We start from the raw sequence: 21,610 nt of genomic DNA, 5'->3' as shown, positions 1-21,610 counted from the left end.
GCTAAAACAGTCACATTTATAACCTTTATGAGAACTGTCTTCTGATTGGCGTTTTCTCTTCCAGATCGATCTTCCGGAGGTTAGCCAAGGTTAAACGCTCCATTGAAACCAAAAATAAGAGCAGTGACGACAGTCAAACTCTGCTGGACTTTGCACAGGATTCCTGCAAAGATGAATCCGTTAGGAAGTGGCTCAGGGAAAACGCAAAGTCTGAGATCTTCTCCAAGCTGGTGGACATGTTCCAGTTCCTGAAGGAAAACATTGATGAGGAAGAGGAGGAGAACCACAGCAACGAAGTTGACATCACCTTTGTGGCTCATGGAGCGATCACTGACTCCATGATGCCAGTCAGCTGCCTTCTGCCTCTGCCCACCGTCTCCGACGTTGTCCTGTACTCGCCCTGGAACTGCTACCTTGAAGCTACCGCGGCGTACGGTATCGCCACAGGGATGATTCAACCTGTCCACAGACAGTTTTACTGCTCACCTGATCGTGGCTGCAAGGTTCCAGATAACGGGCATCTGCCCAAACGTCTCCCTGATGGGTGGAACTCCATGAAAAGAGCTGGAAATCAAAAGATTCCCAACATCATCGTGTCTCCTTTAAAATCACCTGAAGATGGCGTCTGGAAGAAATTTGAGAGGCTAGAAAGCAGATATGGCCACCCTGGAAGAAACCATATCCTCATCCCATTGATCCTCCCTGAACAAGATGATAAAGAAGACATCCCTCTCCCTGTGGTCACCTTGGCTCTGTCTCTGGTGCTCATGTTCTCCAGGTTTCAGGCAACGCTCCACCTCACCGTCTGCCTGGGGAAACTTTCCAGAAAAATGAAACTGGATGAGGAAGCTCTGAAGCAGCAGTATGCCTGCACCATCGACTTCACAGGAATGACCTCAACTGAGAAGATGTTGGCCTCCAAGTTCCAATCTATAATATCTTCAGTGATAAAGTTATTCAGAAGAACAGAAAGCAGTGCAGAAAACCAAGTACACGAGAGGCTGGCCAAATCTTTCAAAGCCATGTTCGGTTGAACTCTGAGACAAAATGGGTTCTGAAAAAATAGAAATAAAACCAGAACATCTCTGGTTTTATGAACTAGATGTTTTGGACTCCAGCTTCAGGTCCATCTCAACGGGTTTTATTTGATTAATCATAGAAAACATTCATCAGATTTATGTTGTTCTACTTTCTGTTCAGCTTCTGTAAACTTTTACTGCACTGCCATCTAGTGGTCTTAGACTGCAAATAAAAATTATCACTAGTTTAATTAATTAATTTAGTGGAAGTGAGTACAGTTAGCGTCGGTCTATTCAAACAGTCATATTTACATTAAAGAAAATAACAGTCCAATCAAAACAGATTCAAAACTCAAATTCAGGACATCAAATAATCAGAAAATTCAGCATTAAGTTATTTAGTTTCCAGCAACAGGCAACAACCTGGATAAGCTGCAGACGAATGTTTATATTTCTCATATGTGTGGTTTTATTTGTTCATGTTTGTTTTTCTGTGATTATGCAGACATCACTGCTGTTATAAGCAGCAATGTATTGTTTATTAGTGTCAGTGTTACTGATTTATTCCTTATTGATTTACTTCACTGAAATGACACTTTGTTATCATTGTGTGTTTTTTAAATAACTTTAATAATATATCAATCTATGAAATTGGCCAAATTACATTAGTTTAGGTTAAAACTCTAAAATCTGATAAAATGTGCTGTACTGTTTGTGTTTCTCATCTTTTCTGAGATAGAAACCTTTTAAACTACTTTTGATAACTGAGCTTACTGTACTTTATAATAATTAGGATCAATTTAAATGTTTCTATGTATGTATAATTTTTTTGTAAAGTGTCTTGACACAATATTTGTTGTGAATTGGTGTTACATAAATAAACATGAATTGAATCTACAGCTCACAAGTCTTCAGTATTTCTTGGTATTTTTCTTCTAAAGGTTCAAACTTTACAGATATTAAATATTTACTCTGATTCATGCATCAGTTCTGGGTTTGCACATTTAAAGTAGAGCCTACCAGGATCATGTGAAGCAGCGTCAGGATTTAAATTCATGTAAAACATGTGAAGAGCTGCTGAGTTACAGTAAATCAAGTGACTGGCAGGAAGAACCAACTGATTGGCAGAGATTCCCGAGTCAAACCAGTTCAGAGGTGTTTTCCTTTCACATGTATTGTGATTCTAATCTGGTTTCAGTAAATAAAACTCCATTCTAACTCAGTGTGACGTGAAGAGTACAGAGACAGAAAAACAACAGATAGACTAAACCCAATCTGATGATAATACATCATTTATTTCTGTTTGCTGAATTTCTACAGATTTTACTGCATGCCTGCTTCACAGAGCAGATCCTGCTGCAGGTTTCTGCTCAGTTTTGGTCGGACTCTGGTATTTATTATGGTCAATAAACTCTAAAGCCTTTATAACCTCTGTGTGCTGCTGCCAGTCTTGGCCAGGCTTATCTTCCAAAATAGATTTTTAATCTCAGTGGGATTTTCCTGGTGAAAAAAAAGGTAAATTTTGGCTCTGAAGTTTCTCTTTCACTTTTTGCTCTTTGTTTCTCATTGAGGCGTGTCGCCCATGATGTAATATGATTATAAATAAGCCTGCTGCTGGTCCTTTACCTGTTAGATAATTGCATCAATTTCACCTGCAACAGGTAGGACACACTGCAGCTTTGCTCTAAGAAATTAACAGAAATTAATATGAAATATTAGCAGTAATTTATTCTGAACTAACAGAATTTGGTTCTTATATTAGAGGAAAAGCTTTTCAGTCACAGAGTTTCTGTTATTGTGTAGAAATTTGTACAGCTGGCAGGAATGTGGAAATTTAAGTTAAAACTAAAAAAAAAACTTCAGTATTTTCTTATTGTAAAATAATTTTGTTTTTCTTCTGCAGGTTAACAGTTTCATTTTAATTCCTGTTCATCCACCAACCATGAGTGACCCAACAAGTGACCAACTCCAGAAACTGATTTCTGAGATGAAAATATGGAGTTTGATGATGTGAGTTTCCTGATGGCAAATATTCAATGAGAAAATATTGAGTAGCATCTTATTCTGCTCCAGAATGTTCTTATGAGAAATATCAGTTAGTTTGATGTATTTGTTTGGGTCAATGCATTAAAACGAAGAAGTCACATTTATTTGTAGCACATTTCAGCAACAAGGAAGTTTAACTGTGTTAAAAACAAAACGGTAAACAGTTATGTTGTCAAATACCATCATCAAAAAGCTTAAAGGGTAATCATCAAATGTTGGGATGCAGACTAGAATTAATCACTGTTCCTGTTATCATGAATCAAGGTGTCACTAAAAAAGTGGTTTTTTGGCCTTGATGTAAAGGTTCAGGTCAGAGGTCATCCTGATCTCTAGTGGAAGAGCTTCATTTAGCCATAATTTCTACTTTTTTATGTTTTTTATGTTAACTTCATTTTTAGATTTATTTCTGTAAAATAGGTGGAAAATTGATTGCAGCCGCTATTAGAGTGGAGATTAGAGGCTGTAAGTTTGTTAATCTATCAACTGTGGCAAAGAGCATTGCTGACGTTTATGTTTATAATAGACTTAGACTTAGACTTGTACTTTATTGATCCCTTGGGAAGACTCCCTCAGGAAATTGAAGTTACCGGCAGCTCCCAGGCAAAAAACAAAAATAACACACAGTAAGCAAAAGTGCAAAAGAATACAGAAATACAAATTAAATACTAAGGTACACACTAAATGTGAGTAACCAAAACCTTAAATTATGCAAGAAAAAACTTGTATAATAGAAATATTCTGGTTTTATTTCTATTCAGGCATAGATAGAAAAGATTATGAATATGTTATATTAGCAGTTCATTTTGGTAAAAATGTGTTCTGCCAATCTAAATGTGTAAATTATAATATCTACATGAAGCTCCTCCCTCAGGTACCAGATTTCCTAATAAAAATATTTATTAGGAAAAAATAATTTCCTAATAAATATTTTTTCCCATGTTTTAGTGTAACCTGTTGGCTCAAATGAAAGGTTTGAAGTATATCACAGTTTTCTTGCCTCTCTCTGTTGGGGATTAATCTACATGGATTCAAAGTCTCCCACAACAATTAAACAGTAAAAGAGTTTTGGTCCTGGCCTGGAAAACCTACTGGTACTGAACCGGCGTCCACCGTAATGTGATCTGGCAAAGACAGGAATATGTCTTGCTGCTGTACAGTGACAGTAAGGAGGTAACAGACACACATTCATACTAAATATTTATAATCATTTTCTTTCTACAGGCGGCACATCTACAGAGATGTTCAATATTCACAAAGAACAAGGATCTCCGAAGAAAAGAACCGACTGATGAAGCTCGCAGAGAGAAATTGTTCAAATCCAGTCGTTTTGAAGTGGCTGAGAGAAAACTCCTTCACCAAGCTGGTGGAGATGTTCAACTTCTTTAAAAAGCACATAGATGAGGAAGAGAAGAAGAACCACAGTGACACTGTGGACATCACTTTTGTGGCACATGGAGCAATCAGAGACTTCATGATCCCAGCCAGCTGTCTGCTGCCTCTGGCCTCCATCAGAGACGTGGTTCTTTATGCTCCCTGGAACTGTATCACCAGTGGTTTAGCATATGCCATCGCCACAGGACGACTGAAACCTCAGCACAGAGTCTTCTGCAGCTACAAGAAGGGTGTATGTTCAGTTCCTGATGAAAAACATCGACCTGTGAAACTACCGGACCGCTGGAACTCAATGAGACAGGCTGGAGACCAGATGATCCCAAACATCACAGTTAGTCCTCTAAGTCCAGACGATGGTGTTTGGAAGAACTTTGAGTCTCTCACTAAACAACATGGCCCTGTTGGGAGAAACCGGATCGTCATTCCCTTCATTCTCCCAGGAAAAGAATCAGACAGCGTCCCGTTCTCTGTGGTCACCTTGGCCCTGTCTCTGGTTCTGCTGCAGTCCAGGTTCAAAGCCACCGTCCACCTGAACGCCTGTCTGAGAGACCACTCTATTGGACAGAAGTTTGACAGAAAATATCTGGAGAGGCAGTACGCCTGTGCTCCTGATGATACTCTAATGGAAGGTTCTAGTGACATCTTCAGGGTAGCATAGATAGAAAAGATTATGAATATGTTATATTAGCAGTTCATTTTGGTAAAAATGTGTTCTGCCAATCTAAATGTGTAAATTATAATATCTACATGAAGCTCCTCCCTCAGGTACCAGATTTCTGGGTTTTATAGTTATTAGTTTGTTTTAAAATTACATCAAATGTTCTCATATTATATATGTATATACCATATAACTGTATATACCAAGACAACTGGAGTACTAGAAAATGTTAGTTTATTGGTTTCACATCCTGCTTTCACACATCACAGCTAAATGGTAATGCTGCAGAAAACCATTTTCTTCCAATCCACAGCTGGTCAGCCCAATTCTGATGTTAGAAAGTCAACAGACTCTCATGTGATTCTGTGTTGAATTTTATAAGACAACTGTTTGTGATTTTCTAATAGCTTGTAAACCAATCACACATTTGGGAAAGGGAGGGACTTTATGCCACTATATATATGCTGTAATTCCTGTCAATAAATGAGAAATTTGCATCTTGCAGACACTTTGTGTGGTTTCTCCCTCTACAGAGACATTTTATAAACAGTCAAGGACTGTAAGGCAGCTAATTTAGATCAGCACTCTGGTGTTGGGATGCAGAGAGAATAATCAGACACTCGGCTTGTCTGAGTGTCTGATTAAGCTGGTCGTGCAACAACTACTGCACAACCAGCTTCTTTATTATTTTTAATATTGCAACAACTACTGCATGTTTAGGAAATGTGACTAAGTTCCAGCCCCTCCATTTCTTATTCTTCTGTGGTATTTTTCAATAAACTTTTTGTCTCTCCAGCATTTCTACTGTGAAAATATTCTGCTGTGATGGGGCTAGTCATCAAAATACATCACACTGAGTAATAATCATTTAATATTTGTGTATATTTTTAACTACAAAGCTGTTAGGGTAAGATATGGAGATGATAACACCATCTGTCTGTGAAGTCTCCTCTGTGGAAGAGACTGGAAAAGATGCAGCAAAAGTCCAAACAGAAACAGAAGTGAACAAAAAGGTTCTGGAGCTTCTGTAGGTGTTTCACAGGCAGGTAGACCAGGTAGGAGGGCGTGGCAGGAGTCACACCACCAGACCACATGTAATTATAATTAATGTCAAATTTTTATTTTGAGTCTTTCTAAAAATATTTTTTTCTCCTATAGGAAGATTTTTTTTAAAATAGTTTCCTCTGCTACGTCGTTATATATAAAAATTAATTTCATAAACATAAGAAGAAACATGTAATTCATTCATAACTACGTCACATGAACTCGTCTCCCAGCAGTTGTGGCCTGCAAGGCTTTCTAAGCACAACTAAACCCAATCAGAATCAATAACATCTATATTCTCATGTTGGTTCAAATAAATGGTTTTAATTTACTTTCAATAATCTACTGGGTGTTTTTGTAACATTTCTCTTGGCTGCGCTGCCTCCTGTACCTGCCTGTGGGGATTAGCAAAGTTTCATCCAATCAGATTTCAGTTGCTATGTGTTGTTGGGGTCAATTTGATGGCTGATTCAGAAAGAGAAATTGAAATGATTAAAAATCCATGTTCTTTTCCCAAAGAGCTGACAGAGCGGACAAGTCAAACTCTGAATCTCTTATTGAAGGAAAGCAACACATCAGTTTTATAGAAACAGTAAAATGGAAGAAATAAAAACTGAAGAGAATTTGAGACTGAGATGAATAACGTCATAAGAAATTAGTTACAAAACAATATTTCACAGGCAAGAATCACAAATTAAAAATATATAATCTGACAGAACATGTTGTACTGTACACGCGTTTCTGGCTCACAAGTCTAAAGTATTTCTTGGTTCAGACTTTATTATAATATTTATATTTACTGATCCATGCATCAGTTTAAAGTAGAGCCTACCAGGTACATGTGAACCAGCTGCTGTGTTTCTGCTGCAAGATTTAAATTCACGTAAAACATGTGGAGAGCTGCTGAGTTACAGTAAATCAGCTGATTTACAGGAAGACGTTTGGCAGAGATTCCTGAGCCAAACCAGGTCAGAGGTGTGTTTTCATATCAATCTTTGATATGTAGAATTATGTCATTGTGATTACCTTGAATAAAACTCATCCAGTGTGATAAGTGAAGAGTACAAAGAGAGAAATACAAGATACATTACACAAACCTAATGATTATTTCTGTTTGCTGAGCTTCTACCAGATTTTACTCCATGCCAGCATCACAGAGCAGATCCTGCTGCAGGATGAGCAGGTTTTTCTGCTCAGTGTTGGATGAACTTTGTTGTTTATTATGGTCAATAAACTTTTAAACCTTGACATTCACAGAATGGCATCTCTGGAGTCTCTGGGGATTTTATGTCACAAGTTTCTCTTTCAATGTTATTTTTATGGCTGGAATATTATAAGGCGTGTACATGATGTCATATGATCCAAGGTCTATAAATAAGGCTGCTGGGTTCTTTCCTGTTAAACACCCTCATAAATTTTACCTGAACGGTCTGCGGCAGGTAAGAGAAAATGCAGCTTAGCTCTAATAACCTCCCAGTATTATTAGTATTTATTATTAAATAGATAGCAATAGATTTATTCTGCGTTGTTCTGTCATACAGAGTCTCTGTTTTTTAGTGGAAGTACCTGTTAAACACTGTGTGGAACAGAAATGTGGAAATTTAGGTTAAAACTAATAAACTGGTTCAGCAGTTCAGAATTTTCTCATTCTCAAAATGATTTTGTTTTCCTTCTCCAGGTTAAGAGTTTTGTTTTTGATCCTGATCATTCACCAACCATGAACAAACTGAAAACTGATTTACTCCAGGATCTGCTGATTTCTCTAGTGGAGCTGGAAACGCGGTTAATTTTGTAAGTTTCTAAACGTTTAAAAGACATCTAAAAATGTTACTGATATTCTGAGCAAAAGGGAAAGTGAAATCTAGCACAGCTTTGGTTGGTTGAAATAAATTCTTTGGTTGCAGAAAGAAAACAAGAGGAAACAACTGCAGCAAATCCATAAAAAACAAATTGACATTTTCAATTAAATTGATCATCTTATGTTGCAGTTTGTGAACTCAACCTCAGCAGGACATTGACACAGCAGCAAGTCTACCATATAATAAGAATTAAGACATGATCTATATCCAGTTAAATTTCAGTGGTGTACCCTGAAATAAACATTTTATGCTCAATTAAAACAATTATTAAAAAGCAGATTCAGCCAAATGTCCTCCATAGACTCAGTACTTGTTATTACAAAGTCTTAAAAAATAATTAGGGTTTCAGTCCATCCACCAAAAGCTTAAACACAACGCAAAATATGGGTATATTTAACAATAATAATTACAAATGACCTAAAATAATATTTAAAAAGTTAGTGGTGTTTTTTAGAGGCGAGATTCTTCCAGAAGCAATCTTGGCCAAGTACCCGGATGTTAAACGTTTACATTTTAGTGTTGAAAACGGTAATATATTGACGTCGGAAGTATGGAACAGAGTGACTTAAATTGTTTTCCCAAGTTGTTTTTGCCAGTTTAGTCATGGCTTCCACTTGTTCGAGTCAAGCTAATTTTTCTGTGAACCTAACACACCTGGGGTGGGATCATAGACGGTGGTATTTACAAAAGTGTGAAATAGCTAGCTTAGAAACAGACCCATACATCTTTCCTTTGCCGTGTTAATCAAATTGCCAACTTTCCCTGAAGTCACACAACATGATTTATATCGCTATACTATAAACGGCGTTTCGCCTTACTTTGAAGAAACCTTAAACAGGCACAAAAGAGGGGATGCTAAACAGTTTTTTTCATACATGCTAGGCCACATGACAGTGCAGCATTGTCTCCATGGTTACTAAAAATTACACACATAATTTCTCCATAATGCAATATTTGATATCATCTTTCTAATCACACATACTTATAAAGTATATGAACATTAGTATTCTTACCTTGTAAAAAGCGTTCGCTGCAAATCCGTGATTACACCAAATACAACACTAAAGTCTCGACACAGTAAACAGTAAATACTGATATTTCTACTCTGGCCAGTTTGCTGTGTAACTACTGCAGAAGGAGGATCACGAGTGTGAAACAGACTCAGAGGACCAAATCGGGCCCGCCATTATGTGGCCCTCTAGACACTAAAATAGAACCTTCTAGATAACAGTTGTGTCTTTAAATATTTTGTCAATTAAATCAAATCAGTTTTATCTTTTTACTGCCACATTTGATCAATCAGTCCCTTCAGTTTTGTGTGGAAATTCACGCAAAATCAACTAATCCCCACTATTTTTCACACTACATAATTGTGAGTTTATTGCTAATTTTCTGCAAAATTGGTCAAAAACCTTAGGTTGAAGTAATGGCTAACTACCATCTGCAGGTGGCATTGTTTCCTACTTCTACTGCCTCAGTCTTGCTTGGTGTCAAGCTTTAGTATGTGATTGATGTAATAAGTCACAATTACCGAAACACATATAAATATAACAAATTTACTTGAAAATATTTCTAATTTAGCACCTCAGTTATGTTGATTGCAAAAAAATCACACACACAAAAAACAACCACGAATTCCCGAAGAGACGGATCAATGTGAAAAGATGTTCAGCATTTAATTTGAAGAAGAACGTATCAAATACAGAGACATTTATTGATATTAAGAATTTGTTAATAGATTTTATTAATATACTCTGGTTCTGGTTTAGGGGGTGATTACCAGGACATGTCATACTTTACAAGAATGCACCAGATGTTTTTTATTTTAATTATTAAATTTCTTTCTGCAGGGCAGCTCTCCGTAAACATATTCACATTTTTGAAAGCACAACGGGCTCAGATGAGTGGAAGAGGCTAATGAAGCTTGCAGAGGACAACTGCACCAATCAAACCGTCCTCAAGTGGCTCAAAGAAAAACCTTCCACCTTCTACCAGCTGGTGGACATGTTTAATTTCTTTAAAAAACATATAGATGAGGAGGAGAAGAAGAACCACAGTGACACTGTGGACATCACCTTCGTGGCTCATGGAGCAATCGGAGACTTTATGATCCCAGCCAGCTGTCTGCTGCCTCTGGCCTCCATCAGAGACGTGGTTCTGTATAGTCCCTGGAACTGTGTCTCTGGAGGTGTAGTATTAACATATGCTATGGCTACAGGAAAACTGAAGCCTCAGCACAGAGTCTTCTACACCAAGAAGGATGGCTGCATGTTTCCTGATAAAATGCACCAATCCGTGAAACTACCGGACCGCTGGAACTCAATGAGACAGGCTGGAGACCAGATGATCCCAAACATCACAGTTAGTCCTCTACGACCAGACGATGGTCTTTGGAAAAGCTTTGAGTCTCTCACCAAAAAATACGGTCCTATTGGGAAAAACCGGATCATCATTCCCTTCATCCTTCCAGGAGAAGAATCAGATAGCGTCCCGTTCTCTGTGGTCACCTTGGCCCTGTCTCTGGTTCTGCGCCAGTCCAGGTTCAAAGCCACCGTCCACCTGGATACCTGCCTGGCAGACAAATCTATTGGACAGAAGCTGGACAGGGAATATCTGGAGAAGCAGTACGCCTGTGCTCCTGATGATACTCTAATGATATGTTCTGATGACATCTTAAGCTTCTCAGTCATAAATTATTTTAAGAGTTTCTTCAGTTAGACATGTTTGTGTTGATCCAACTGATGTTCTGAAAAGAACAGAAGATTATTAATAACCTACTTTCATGTTTGCTCAGACGTCTGACAACTGAAAGCACCAAGAATCAGGAACTGCTCAGGAACATGAAGACTCTGAGACTGAACAGAAAAATCTATGATCAGCAGAATCATACATTTACTGTTTGCTTTTTTGATTCATAATTTAAGATTTTATTAAGATTTTATTTTTCGCAGAACATGAATCCAGTTTCACTCCAGTTTCAGGTTGGAATGACGTCTCAGCCAGAAAGTTATCAATAAAATATACTAAAACTGATAACAGATTTTTCGCTTTCACACTGAACTTTGTCAAACAAACCAAACCGTTTGAGCTACTTGTTCCCCTCCTCGCCTCTGGGAGCGCTGTACAAAAAACTACTGAAAAAACAAACACAAAAACCTCTGAAGAAGACACTGAGTGCAATTTTCTTCTTTACAAAATGATAAAAAATGGTGTGGCATCAGACCTTAGCATTTGTAACACTTCTCTTCACAAAATGTTTCTCCCGTTAGCGTTAGATCAACGTGTTTGTCTTGGTTATATTTACCCAGAATGCCCTGCGCCATAGTCCACTTCCTGCTTTCAGAGATGTCTCCAATTTGGTTGGCGTTCATATATGCAGTGTTCACTTCAACCGAACCGAGACCAAGGTTTGAAGCGGACCAGACTTCCCTTGTTGGTCCATATCAGAGTTCGATTAGACATTCACACCTCCCCAAACGAAGTGAACTTTCTAGGCAAATGAACTGAAGTTGTATTATAACAAACTGAACTGGTGTGAATGCAGCCTAAAACACACAAACATGCTCTGATTTACATCAAACTGGATATGAATAATTACTGTCATTCATACTGATATGTTGTTATTGTAATTATGGGTCTGTGACCTTTCAGCTATCAAATCTGGTGAAAATACATTGAATTATCCTTCTTAGTATTTAGAACATAAATACAGATATTACCTTTAAATTACCATTCAGGACAGTCAACATGTTTTTTAGTCAAAACTCATTTTTATACATCTACAATGTCATCACAGATGGTCAGACACAGGAGATTTTATGTTAAAACGGCCTGCCATAAGCAGACACTACCTACTAAACAGGTTATGCCTCAGCAAAAAGAAAGATAGTGTTAACCTTTGAACCTTTGAACAAATGATGATTGGCAGGTTGATAAAGAAGCAGAAAATATTTTAAATAACTTTGTCTTCAGGACACCACCTGGGCAGCCAGTGGCTGAATGAACGACAGCGTTCAGATAAACATGTCGTCATTCATTCCACAGTATTAATAGTTTTTTTTCTCTTCTCCATATTTACTCAGTGACTTCTAGATGCTCAGCTGTGTGTTTTTTCCCTGCAGGAAATACCCAGTTTGTAAACATGTCGTCAGTAGTCTGATCTGGTATAATATATATCATCTGTTAACTGTATTTTATCAAGATTTTTATTAAATCGGTTTTATTTTTCTGCTTTGTAGTCCAATTTTAAAAACAAGAACCAGCATTAAATGGGCCAGGAAGCTGATGGGTCAGAAGAAGCTGAACCCAGAACCTTCATCTTTAAGGAAAGTGCAGAGATGATCGATATCAGTCTTAACAGACGAGTTTCATCCTCTGAACTGTGAGTTCAGGTTCTTCTCATTTGGACACATTTGATTAAAAAATGTAAAACTAAGAATAAAACCATTTTTGTTCCTGTTGCCACAAGCTTCCAAAATTCAACTCATCATAGTCTTAACATTGTTTTTCTTATTCTTTTTAGATTATTATTTTAATGTTTATTGATTAAACATTTGACAAAATGTAATGTTTGCTGATTGTTTCATAATTGGTGACTCTGATGTTTTTATGATGTAAGACTCTGAACTGCTTTGTTGCTGAAATGGGTTAAAGTAATAATCCTGACTAATGAGGATACTGTTTTTAAGTGAGTGTGTTTTTATTTTATTGTTTTTATGGTTTGTATATTTTAAATTATCGAGCACCCAGTCACTTTTAATCATGTTACCAGTATATTTATTGTGTGTTTGTCAAATTCCCTGTTTGGCAAGAAAGCTGAATCCCTTCACTGTAACCAAATCTACCTACTGTTTGATCCCAGTTATCAAACAGGCATTAAGTTCAGTTCATTATTAAAACTAGTTTAAAAAAATAAAGTTTTCTATTTAAGGAAACACAGCAGATTGCATCAAGTCATTCATTTGCAGCATTCACTCTTACTTTCACATATTTTCTATACTTGTCATAAAGATGAAGTTAAATCAGATGTATTTTTTTCATACTTAATGTATAATTTCATTTTTTGTGAAGTTTTGCTGCATCTCCTCAAACTGAAATAAAATATATGAATAGAGTTTTTATGTCTTGTACATATTTACTGAGTGACTTCTCTGGAGGCTCAGCCAAATACTTTCCCTGCAAGAAATCCCACGTTTGTCTTGGCCTTCACTCCCTCCTCATCTCCAAATTTGGTTTCATTTTGCACAGAGAGACATTCATTCACACATCGCATGAGGTGATAAGGTTTTCTAAAATACATTTTGCTAAACTATGTTAATCTGCTTTGAAAGAAAATATTACATGGAATTTCAACAGTTTGTCCAGCCAAAGGTGAGGTGAGCTCAGTCCAAAGAAACCCTGAATATCTGACATTTTTTAAATCAAGAAAGAAAATGTAGAACACGGCTGGTTTTATTTTGTCTCTTACATAAATGAATGCAGTTTCAGATAAGCCTTGAGTGGAGAAATCAAAATATTCTGTTAATATGACACATTAAAACCAACAACAAAATACAATACACAGTAAAAGTGGAAACTAAAAGAAATTTTCTAAATGCTGAGGACCATGAAAGCAGAAGGAAGTTGGGATTAAGGACAGGAAACGGCGGGTCTTCATTGTTTCTCCTTGTTACTTTGTCTTTTATTATGTATTTATTCTAGTATTTATGGTTGGTAATGCATGAATGTGAACGACAGTCTACATAATGGGAGTCAAACTCATTTTTATTTTGGACCATATCAAAAATCTGAATGTTTTTAAAGGGCCTGTTGTGCCAGAATGTATTGATAAAACCCATTAAAATGGTAAAATATTAACAAATAGTTTTTTCTTTTCTGCATTCAATAAGTTTTTCTTCAAATTAAATAATTTATTTGAACATCTTTTCACACTGATCAGTCCCTCCAGGATTTTGTGATTGTTATTGTGTTTATTTGCAATCAAAATCATGGATTTTGTGGTGATAAATTAGAAATATTTGTAGAAAATTTTTACAATATTTGTGCTAATGAGTGATGATAAATGAGTTTTTATTAATTGCCGTCTCGACTATAACTTGACATGACGTAAAGCTGAGGCAGCAGTCACTTAGACCCAATGTTTTTGGCCAATTTTGAGAAAAATTTGCAGTAAAAATCTGAAAAATGTGGTGATCTGTTGATTTTGTATGAATTTTGCACATTTGTGAAAAAACTGGAGAGACTTATTGATGTAATTTGGAGTCTAGAGGGCCACACAAAAAGCTACAGTGGACCAGATTTGGTCCCTGGGCCATGAGTTTGAGACATTTTGTCTAACTCATAATTTCCTCTGGATAAATAAAGTTCTCATGTTGGTTAAAATACTGTAGGTCCCAAATGAAGGAGCAGCACAAGCAGAGAGTTGATTATGAATATTTAAGAACAAAACTTACAAAAAAAAACTGAACAAAACAATGGGAGCACAGGGAGCCAGAGGAGAACAAAAACATAAATCCAGGGAAATTTGAAAGGATAAGTCTTTAAGTCCTAAGAGAGTGACTGTGGAAAATTGGACTTGTTCTGATTGGCTACCTGGCTGCAGGTGTGAGGGGAGAGAGAGAGAAAGTGGCACAGAGGGCGAGGGAATAAGTCTAACACTACGGAATGAGAAGACATAAGGAACATAATTAAACTAAAGTTGCAAAGAATAACTAGAAACAAGAATAAACTAGAATAACTAAGAAAGCATTGAACTAAAGGAAAACAGAAAAAGAATAATATAATTAAACGAAAGAGACTCAGGAACACCGAATGTTGAAACTAGAATAATCTAGTCTGTGCTTTATAATCTAACCTTTATATTTCCTTCTGAAATTACAAAAAGAAAACCCCTCTCAGCTTTTCAAAGTTTTATTCAATTAAATCTGGCGTGTTTAATCATATGGGCCACACCAGATCTCTTTTATCTAAATAAGTTTAACCTTTACACAGTTTGGTAAATATTGGTGTTTATTGCATCATACGTCCTGAAATGAATGGAAAGTCTGTTATTCAGAGGGAGAGGTCAGGCGATCCAGCTTCCTATAAAATGCCTGGTGGATTCCTGTTGAAACACAACCTCAGGCTGCACAACTCAAAGGAGCTGCTGACCAAATCACCTCTGGAAAACCTCACTGGACCAAATCCCAGCTCTGCTCTCTCTGCAGGTCGGCTGACAGTAAGCTTTTTGAAACCTGGTCTTTTAGTCTAAAACTAACACAGACGTGCTGCATTAGTCTAACTAAATTATCTAAAATTATTCTAACAATTTTAGTTTTAAGTCATAATTTCATCAGAATTGTTTCAGTCTTAGTTTAGTGTTAGTCCACTAATTAAACAAGTTTATTATAGTCATCATTAATGGAAACAACACTGTAGGTTGTAGGACAATAAAAAAATTGACCGTTTTGATTGATATCTGAGGCTGAATAATTTGTTCAATGAGAGTTTAGCTCACTGAGTTCTTCATATTGTCCCAAGGTTAAGCGATACTGATGGGTTTGTATACAATGGTACTGATTCCTTGTTGTGTCTTATGTGTTTCAGCTATGGCTCCAAAGAGGTCAGCTTCAATGCTGTTGGCTTCAATGATTCTTCTTCACTGGGCGACTTTCTCTGTGCGGTCAGATCCTTCAACCTCAGCCATTGGCATACCTTATGAGAGTAGAGAGAAAACAGAGAAGACCCTAAATGTTGCAAAGGAGTCTCTGACTCTCTTTAAAGATGCCATGGGAAGTATGGACTCCAAGAAGCTGTCAGATGTAATGAAAGGCATCTCCAGCTTTGCTAGTTTCGCACCAGGAGTTGGAGCTGTGGTCTTCTCTGTCGTCAATATGGTCCTGGCCTTTATCCCTCAGGATGATCCGGTGCTGAGTGAGGTAAAGAAAGGTTTTGTTGAGGTAAACCAGAAACTGGACTCTCTGTCCATTAAGATCTCCAACCTGGCAACAGATGTAGAATGGTTCAATTACGCCAGCGTCTATTCCAGAGACGAACTTACTATCCTCAACACCTTTGAGAAGTTTGGTGAGTTTCTGCATAGAACTGAATCACAAAGTCCTGAAGAAACATCTAAGAAAACTAAAATGTTCACCAGCTACTATGAAAGTTCAGGAGCTGAGTCCAGTGTGTCCAATCTTTACCGTTACCTGACAGTGGACAGCACGTCTCTGAGCGAAAACCTCAACAGTCTGCTGAAGAAGAAGTTTAAATGTGACGTTTATATGATCAGCAGATATAACCTGTACTTGAGCAGCTTGTTTTGGAAAGGGATGATACTCAACCAGTTCTACTGGAAACTGACTGGTGTCAAAAGCAAAGCAGCTGAACCTGGGCAGATGTTCAAGAAGGTCTCTGAAGCCCAGTTATCAGCTGTGGAGTTCTGCCTCACCAACTATAAGCAATACTTAAAGAAAGATGTGGTGGAGATCACCAAAGATCAAGATTCTGACCAAAACGCCCTCGCTCTTCAGGTGAAAGAAGCTTTGGACAACAAGTACAGCTGGTACAACTGGGTGGTGGTGGTGTTTGACAAAAGTCAGTACAAAAATATCATGCTTAATGCTGAGTTTACCTTCAACATTGGGAATCTTGTAGTTGCTGTAGACTACACTGTAAAGGCAGACATGACACATGTTGAAGAGGTGAAGAATACAGCCAGAGAGTGTTTAGAAAATATGAAGTGTGAACCTGAGACAATTTCAAAATTCTTTATGACTGCACAGAGATGCAGTCATAAATGGTTTCCAAAGGATCATAATGAGGAAATTACTATTCCTCTGACAAAATATACCAAAGTTACACAAGTTGCCTATGGAAACCAATTTATAGAGGTGCCAACACCTTTTCATCGAGTGAAATGTTCCTGGAGTGGCTATGACAGTTGGATTTCTGTTCATTACTCCAGACTCTCACCTGTCTGTGTTACCAATCAATGTAAGAATAATGGGATATGCAAGAGGCTGCTACGGTCCAATGAGTGGTTTTGCGAGTGTCCTGACAGTTACTATGGAGACACATGTGAAAAGCAAATGATCATAACAGAGCCTGACCCCACACTGACACCAGTCCCAAACAGCCCTGTAGAGTCCAAACAGCAGGTCATCATTATCGTAACTATTATTTCTGTTTTGATTCTTTTGTTTGTTTTGGTGCTGACGGCGGTTCTGAAATGTCGTAACCGTTCTTTGTGTCGTCAGCTCAGTGGTCCCTGCTTGGAGTTAAAAAGAGGCGGCGAACACCAGGGTTCAAAGGATTGTAGAAATCCATGAAATAAGCCTCAGCCAATGTATTACAGTTAGAGACAATCACTGGGAACATATGAATAGTTATCCATTAGCGTCAAGGCCTAACTGATTCTACAGAAACTCTACTTCCTTTATCTCACACTCCTGCTGTGTTTGGTTTTATTCTGGTACATTTACACCAGCTGTTTAGTCCACTTTAATCCAACTCTAGTAATTTTTGCCTAGAAAGTCTGGTTGGTTTGGGGAGATGTGAATACACAGTCGAACTCTGATGTGGATCAAAAAACGAATGCTGGTCCGCCAACAAACTTTGTTCTCGTTTCGGTTGAAGTGAACTCTGGTGAGGTTTAAATGCATAAGTGAACGGCAAGCAGACCAGAGACCGCTCCAAAAGCAGGAAGTGGACTACAGCACAGGGCATTCTGGGTAACTACAAACAAAACAAACGTGGAGTCTAGTGTTAGCGGGAGAAATGATTCATGGTGTTTTGCCAAAGACAAAGAGAAATCCGACAGCCGTTCAAATCTGACGCTGCTCCATTTTTCTTTCCATTCTGTGAAGGAAGTTGCTCTCAGTTTCTTCTTCAGAGGTTTTCATATCGTTTCCTTCAGTGGTTCTTGGTGCAGCGCCCCCCACAGCTTTTAGTAAACAAAAACACAGATTTCACTTTCATTGTATAATTTGTTTTTGCCATGACAAAATTTCTTGTGAATGTATCTTGCAATGGTTTTTCTCATAATGTAAAATCACCTGAATATAAGTTTGCATGTATTCAGTAGTTGTATTTTTATTTAAATATGCATGAATGTATTGGGGCTCTGCGGAGAAAAGATTTAATTTCTTTAATGTAAACAATATATGGATTTATTTTAAATAAAGGCATCCTATTATTGATGGAGAATCCAGAAAGCTTTGGCGTCTCATTTCTGAATTTTGTCACAAATCTTGATGGTGGTTAGAGAACAAGAAGGCAGAATAAAAACATATACAAACGTTTGGATGAAAAAAAGCTGAGCTGACATTATGCTATTTAACATCAGAGTTTTTTCAATGGCCCATAATCAAGCCTAGAGAGAAATAAAAATAACCAAAATATTTAATGATTTAGTTTAATGTAATTAAACAATTTATCAGCATTTTGTTCAAATTCTCTCTTCATGCAGGTTGGTAGCTTCCTGCGTTACATAATGATTATTGTCACTCTGAAGCAATCATGTCTGTTTCCTGTTGCAGAGACAGGATGTGGCCATGTATACAAAAAATGATTTTCAGCTTCCTGAAAGAAATAAAATTTTGCTGAGTGTTCCTACAACGTTAAGCAGGTACGATTTTGATCACTTTGCTATTTCTACTGAAACTGGAGTCATGAAATATAAATAATTTCTGTTTTGCAAGTTAGAAGAAAATCTTGTGTAACATGTAAGTGTTAAATGTGATGAAAACAGGAAATTACGCTGAATGATAGATTACTTATTCTGTTATCTGAGGAGAGCAATCAATTTCCTCTCATCTCTTATGCAATATATTCACCTGATGCAGGTGAAGATGAAGGGACAGGCAGAGAAATTATGATTTGAAAATGACTTAAGTGTGTGAGCAGTTTGAAACGCAGACGATAAAACCTTCAGTCAACTATTTCCTTTGCTGCAGAACAATTTACAGGGTAAAAACTTAAAATTAAGTCTTTCAGATGATCACTCTACATTTCTATGCCCTACTATTAAATGTCTGAGTGACTTATGGCTGTTATAGATCTTATAATGAATCTGAAAACTGAGCCACAAAATAATTTATTTTAGTGAAAATTAAATTTGTAAAATAATTTATTAATATAGTCCAAATAGATTTATTCTGGTCATTCCAACATTACCCCCTCCTAGCTGAGGACAGTTCAGCAGTGCTACATGAATTCATTTGTGTTTATTTACTGATGTTATAGTCATATTTCTCTCCATATTCTCTTCCACTCCTGACTAAGGCACAGTTTACACTGCCCTCTACTGGCAAGGGTAAAATGAAAAAGAACAGGCTCTTTTAATTACTGAACATTGTTATCAAAACTTTACTTTTCCTGGAGTGAGAGGCATACATGATATTTCCTCCAGGCTGAATGTCAGATTTAAAACCTAAATTCATAGATTTTTACTTTGTTTCAATAAGTGAGCAAACAAAATTTCACAATTTCCTTCTAACATTTACAGAGTTCCTCATTTCCAAATACAACAAAGATGGAGTGATTGTTCTTCATAGATCAGATATGATTTCATTGGATGTCTTATTTCTGAATCAGCTGAAGTGTGTCTGGAGTTCCTAACAATGATTTTCATAACGATAGAAGAGGTTAAAACTATGCAGAGAGCTAAATGTGGCTGAGCACCTTCATACACTGGACATTGCTCCATGAAGCACATTAGCAAATTCATATGTATTATACTAAAATACCTGAAGTTTCAGTCAATGTGTCACAAGAACTCTGGTTTTAGATCTATTGTTTTCAACTGATGTGTCCAAATTCAAGGGTCTCATCCTTTGAAGGCCGATTACGTCACAGTGATGCAATGATCCACATGCAGCCCAGAAATCCTTTAAAACATGAGTCTGGTGTGTTGTTTACTGCCCACCGTATCCAAATGTTCAAGTAACAATGACGGATGAAGTACAACGGCGTATTATGGTTGTTGTAGATAGAAAAAAAAGAATACATTTCTGTCAAACAATTTTAGAAATTTTCTAGAAAAAAACTTGGAAATTTCTGAGTTTGAAGTGTCGAAAATATTTGACTTTAGAAACTCAAACAATGTCCAAAAGACAAAAATTTTAAATAGGCAAGCTCACTACAAGCGTGAAGACACCTGTAATGCTAATTAGAGGACACACCATAGCTTAAAATGTCCCTGTGGTCAAATTATTTAAATTTATTTCCTAGAGATAGACGCATTTTTGATACATAATTTCTAATGAGATGAAAACAATATAGATGATAATGTCTGATAAAAAGTATTTGGTTTTGCATATAAAAACATCATAACTGAATTTCTGACATGGTTCTGTTTCTAGGCTCTTGTTTCAACGCTGTCCTCCATCCATGCCTTGACTCCACAGGCAGGAATGAGTGGAGTTGGACCTTTGACTGTCCTCTGAGAACAAAGCCTCAACATGGTCCAACTGTGAGAAACGATGGCAGGAGCAATAGAGCTGCTAGAATCTTTGGAGGACTTGGGCGACAGAGAATTTAAGAAGTTTAAGTGGTATCTGCAGCAGGCAGAGTTCCTGAAAACCATCCCATCAATCCCAAAATACCAGCTGGAGAGTTCAGATCGTGAGGATACCGTGGACCTGATGGTGCAAACCTACAGCCGTCAGTGTGTGGAAGTGGCCAGGATGGTTTTACGGAGGATGAATAGGAATGATCTGGCAGAGAAGTTGTCAAATGCTGCATCCAAGGCTTCAGGGGAGGTTTCTCCAGCAGAAACCTGCAGTCATGAGGTCATTTTTGGCAATGAGGGGGTTGAAGTCCTGCCCAAGAACACGCTGGCATCCAACGGAGCAGGAAATCAACCCACTGAGTCAACTGAGGAAGAGCCGCTCTACTCTCCTTATCCACCTTCACCACAGCCGTCTGATGAGGCAGTTCCTGCCAAATCTGGAGCAGCTGAAGGACTAATGAACTCATCACCAAACAATCTGTTCTCTCCTGTCTCTGTGGAGGTCAGCAATGATGAAGAGAATGAAGCAGATACATTTCTTTATCCGTCAGACGTTCTATCAATCGCAAAGCAACCTGAAGGTAATCTCCTCTAAAAGAGTTTGAACTAAAAACAAGGTCCTTTATAATTGGTGTACCTTGCACAAGGCACTTGCATTTGCCTTCTCATTTGCATATTGGTGTATGATTGTGTGCATGTTTGTGAGTTTGAGTGAATGTTAATTGAGAAAAAGTGCTTTAGTCAGAAAACCATGTAAATTTACAGGCTTTACATTTAAAACAGTTTATATTACAACCTTAGGATAATCTCCAGGCTGACAGCTCAATCAGCATTTCTCGATTCTTTAGGGACTGCATCTATCTCACATACCAACAATGGACACTGTTTTAGTGTCACCTATGGCTCACTGGGGAAGAGTAGTCATCTTCCCATCCAAAACTTATGGGTTTGATTACAGTTTCCTGCTGTCACACTTTTGTGTGGCCCTGGACACACCAACACTTATCCCCAAATTCCCTTCTGATGTGCATATTTTTGAGTTTGATCAAGTGGATGTTGGTCGAGTTAAGATGATGTGAGAACTCAGCATGACAAGAGTATC

The 21,610-nt window shown here is 37.5% G+C and overlaps 3 protein-coding genes across 3 annotated transcripts in view; all 3 read left to right on the top strand.

Moving 5' to 3' along the window:
• Window positions 1-5,140, top strand: part of LOC116735857 (uncharacterized) — a 42,252-nt gene extending 37,112 nt beyond the window's left edge. Inside the window, exon 4 of the mRNA XM_032587997.1 lies at window positions 4,287-5,140. Within this exon, the coding sequence (XP_032443888.1) occupies window positions 4,287-5,115 (829 nt within the window). The 3' untranslated portion in view covers window positions 5,116-5,140. The remainder of the gene's footprint in view (window positions 1-4,286) is intronic.
• Window positions 1-21,610, top strand: part of LOC116735853 (NLR family CARD domain-containing protein 3-like) — an 88,291-nt gene that overhangs the window by 62,739 nt on the left and 3,942 nt on the right. Inside the window, exon 3 of the mRNA XM_032587992.1 lies at window positions 20,360-21,089. Within this exon, the coding sequence (XP_032443883.1) occupies window positions 20,480-21,089 (610 nt within the window). The 5' untranslated portion in view covers window positions 20,360-20,479. The remainder of the gene's footprint in view (window positions 1-20,359; window positions 21,090-21,610) is intronic.
• On the top strand, window positions 14,973-18,179 carry LOC116735854 (cephalotoxin-like protein). The gene is made up of 2 exons (XM_032587994.1): window positions 14,973-15,223; window positions 15,603-18,179. Exons 1-2 carry the CDS (start codon window positions 15,049-15,051, stop codon window positions 17,324-17,326), a joined length of 1,899 nt encoding a protein of 632 aa, XP_032443885.1. The 5' UTR covers window positions 14,973-15,048; the 3' UTR covers window positions 17,327-18,179.

Source organism: Xiphophorus hellerii, chromosome 16 (genome assembly GCF_003331165.1).
Source record: "Xiphophorus hellerii strain 12219 chromosome 16, Xiphophorus_hellerii-4.1, whole genome shotgun sequence".
Taxonomy (NCBI): domain Eukaryota; kingdom Metazoa; phylum Chordata; class Actinopteri; order Cyprinodontiformes; family Poeciliidae; genus Xiphophorus; species Xiphophorus hellerii.
Note: the sequence above shows the minus strand (reverse complement) of the source record. Positions and strands in the feature narration are given on the sequence as shown.

What these genes read in the sequence shown, in the direction of transcription:
- LOC116735854 (XM_032587994.1), top strand. Translation starts at nt 15,049, where the DNA reads ATGAATGGAAAGTCTGTTATTCAGAGGGAGAGGTCAGGCGATCCAGCT. An exon ending in CAGCTCTGCTCTCTCTGCAG is followed by an intron (nt 15,224 to 15,602) that starts GTCGGCTGACAG and finishes TATGTGTTTCAG; the next exon opens with CTATGGCTCCAAAGAGGTCA.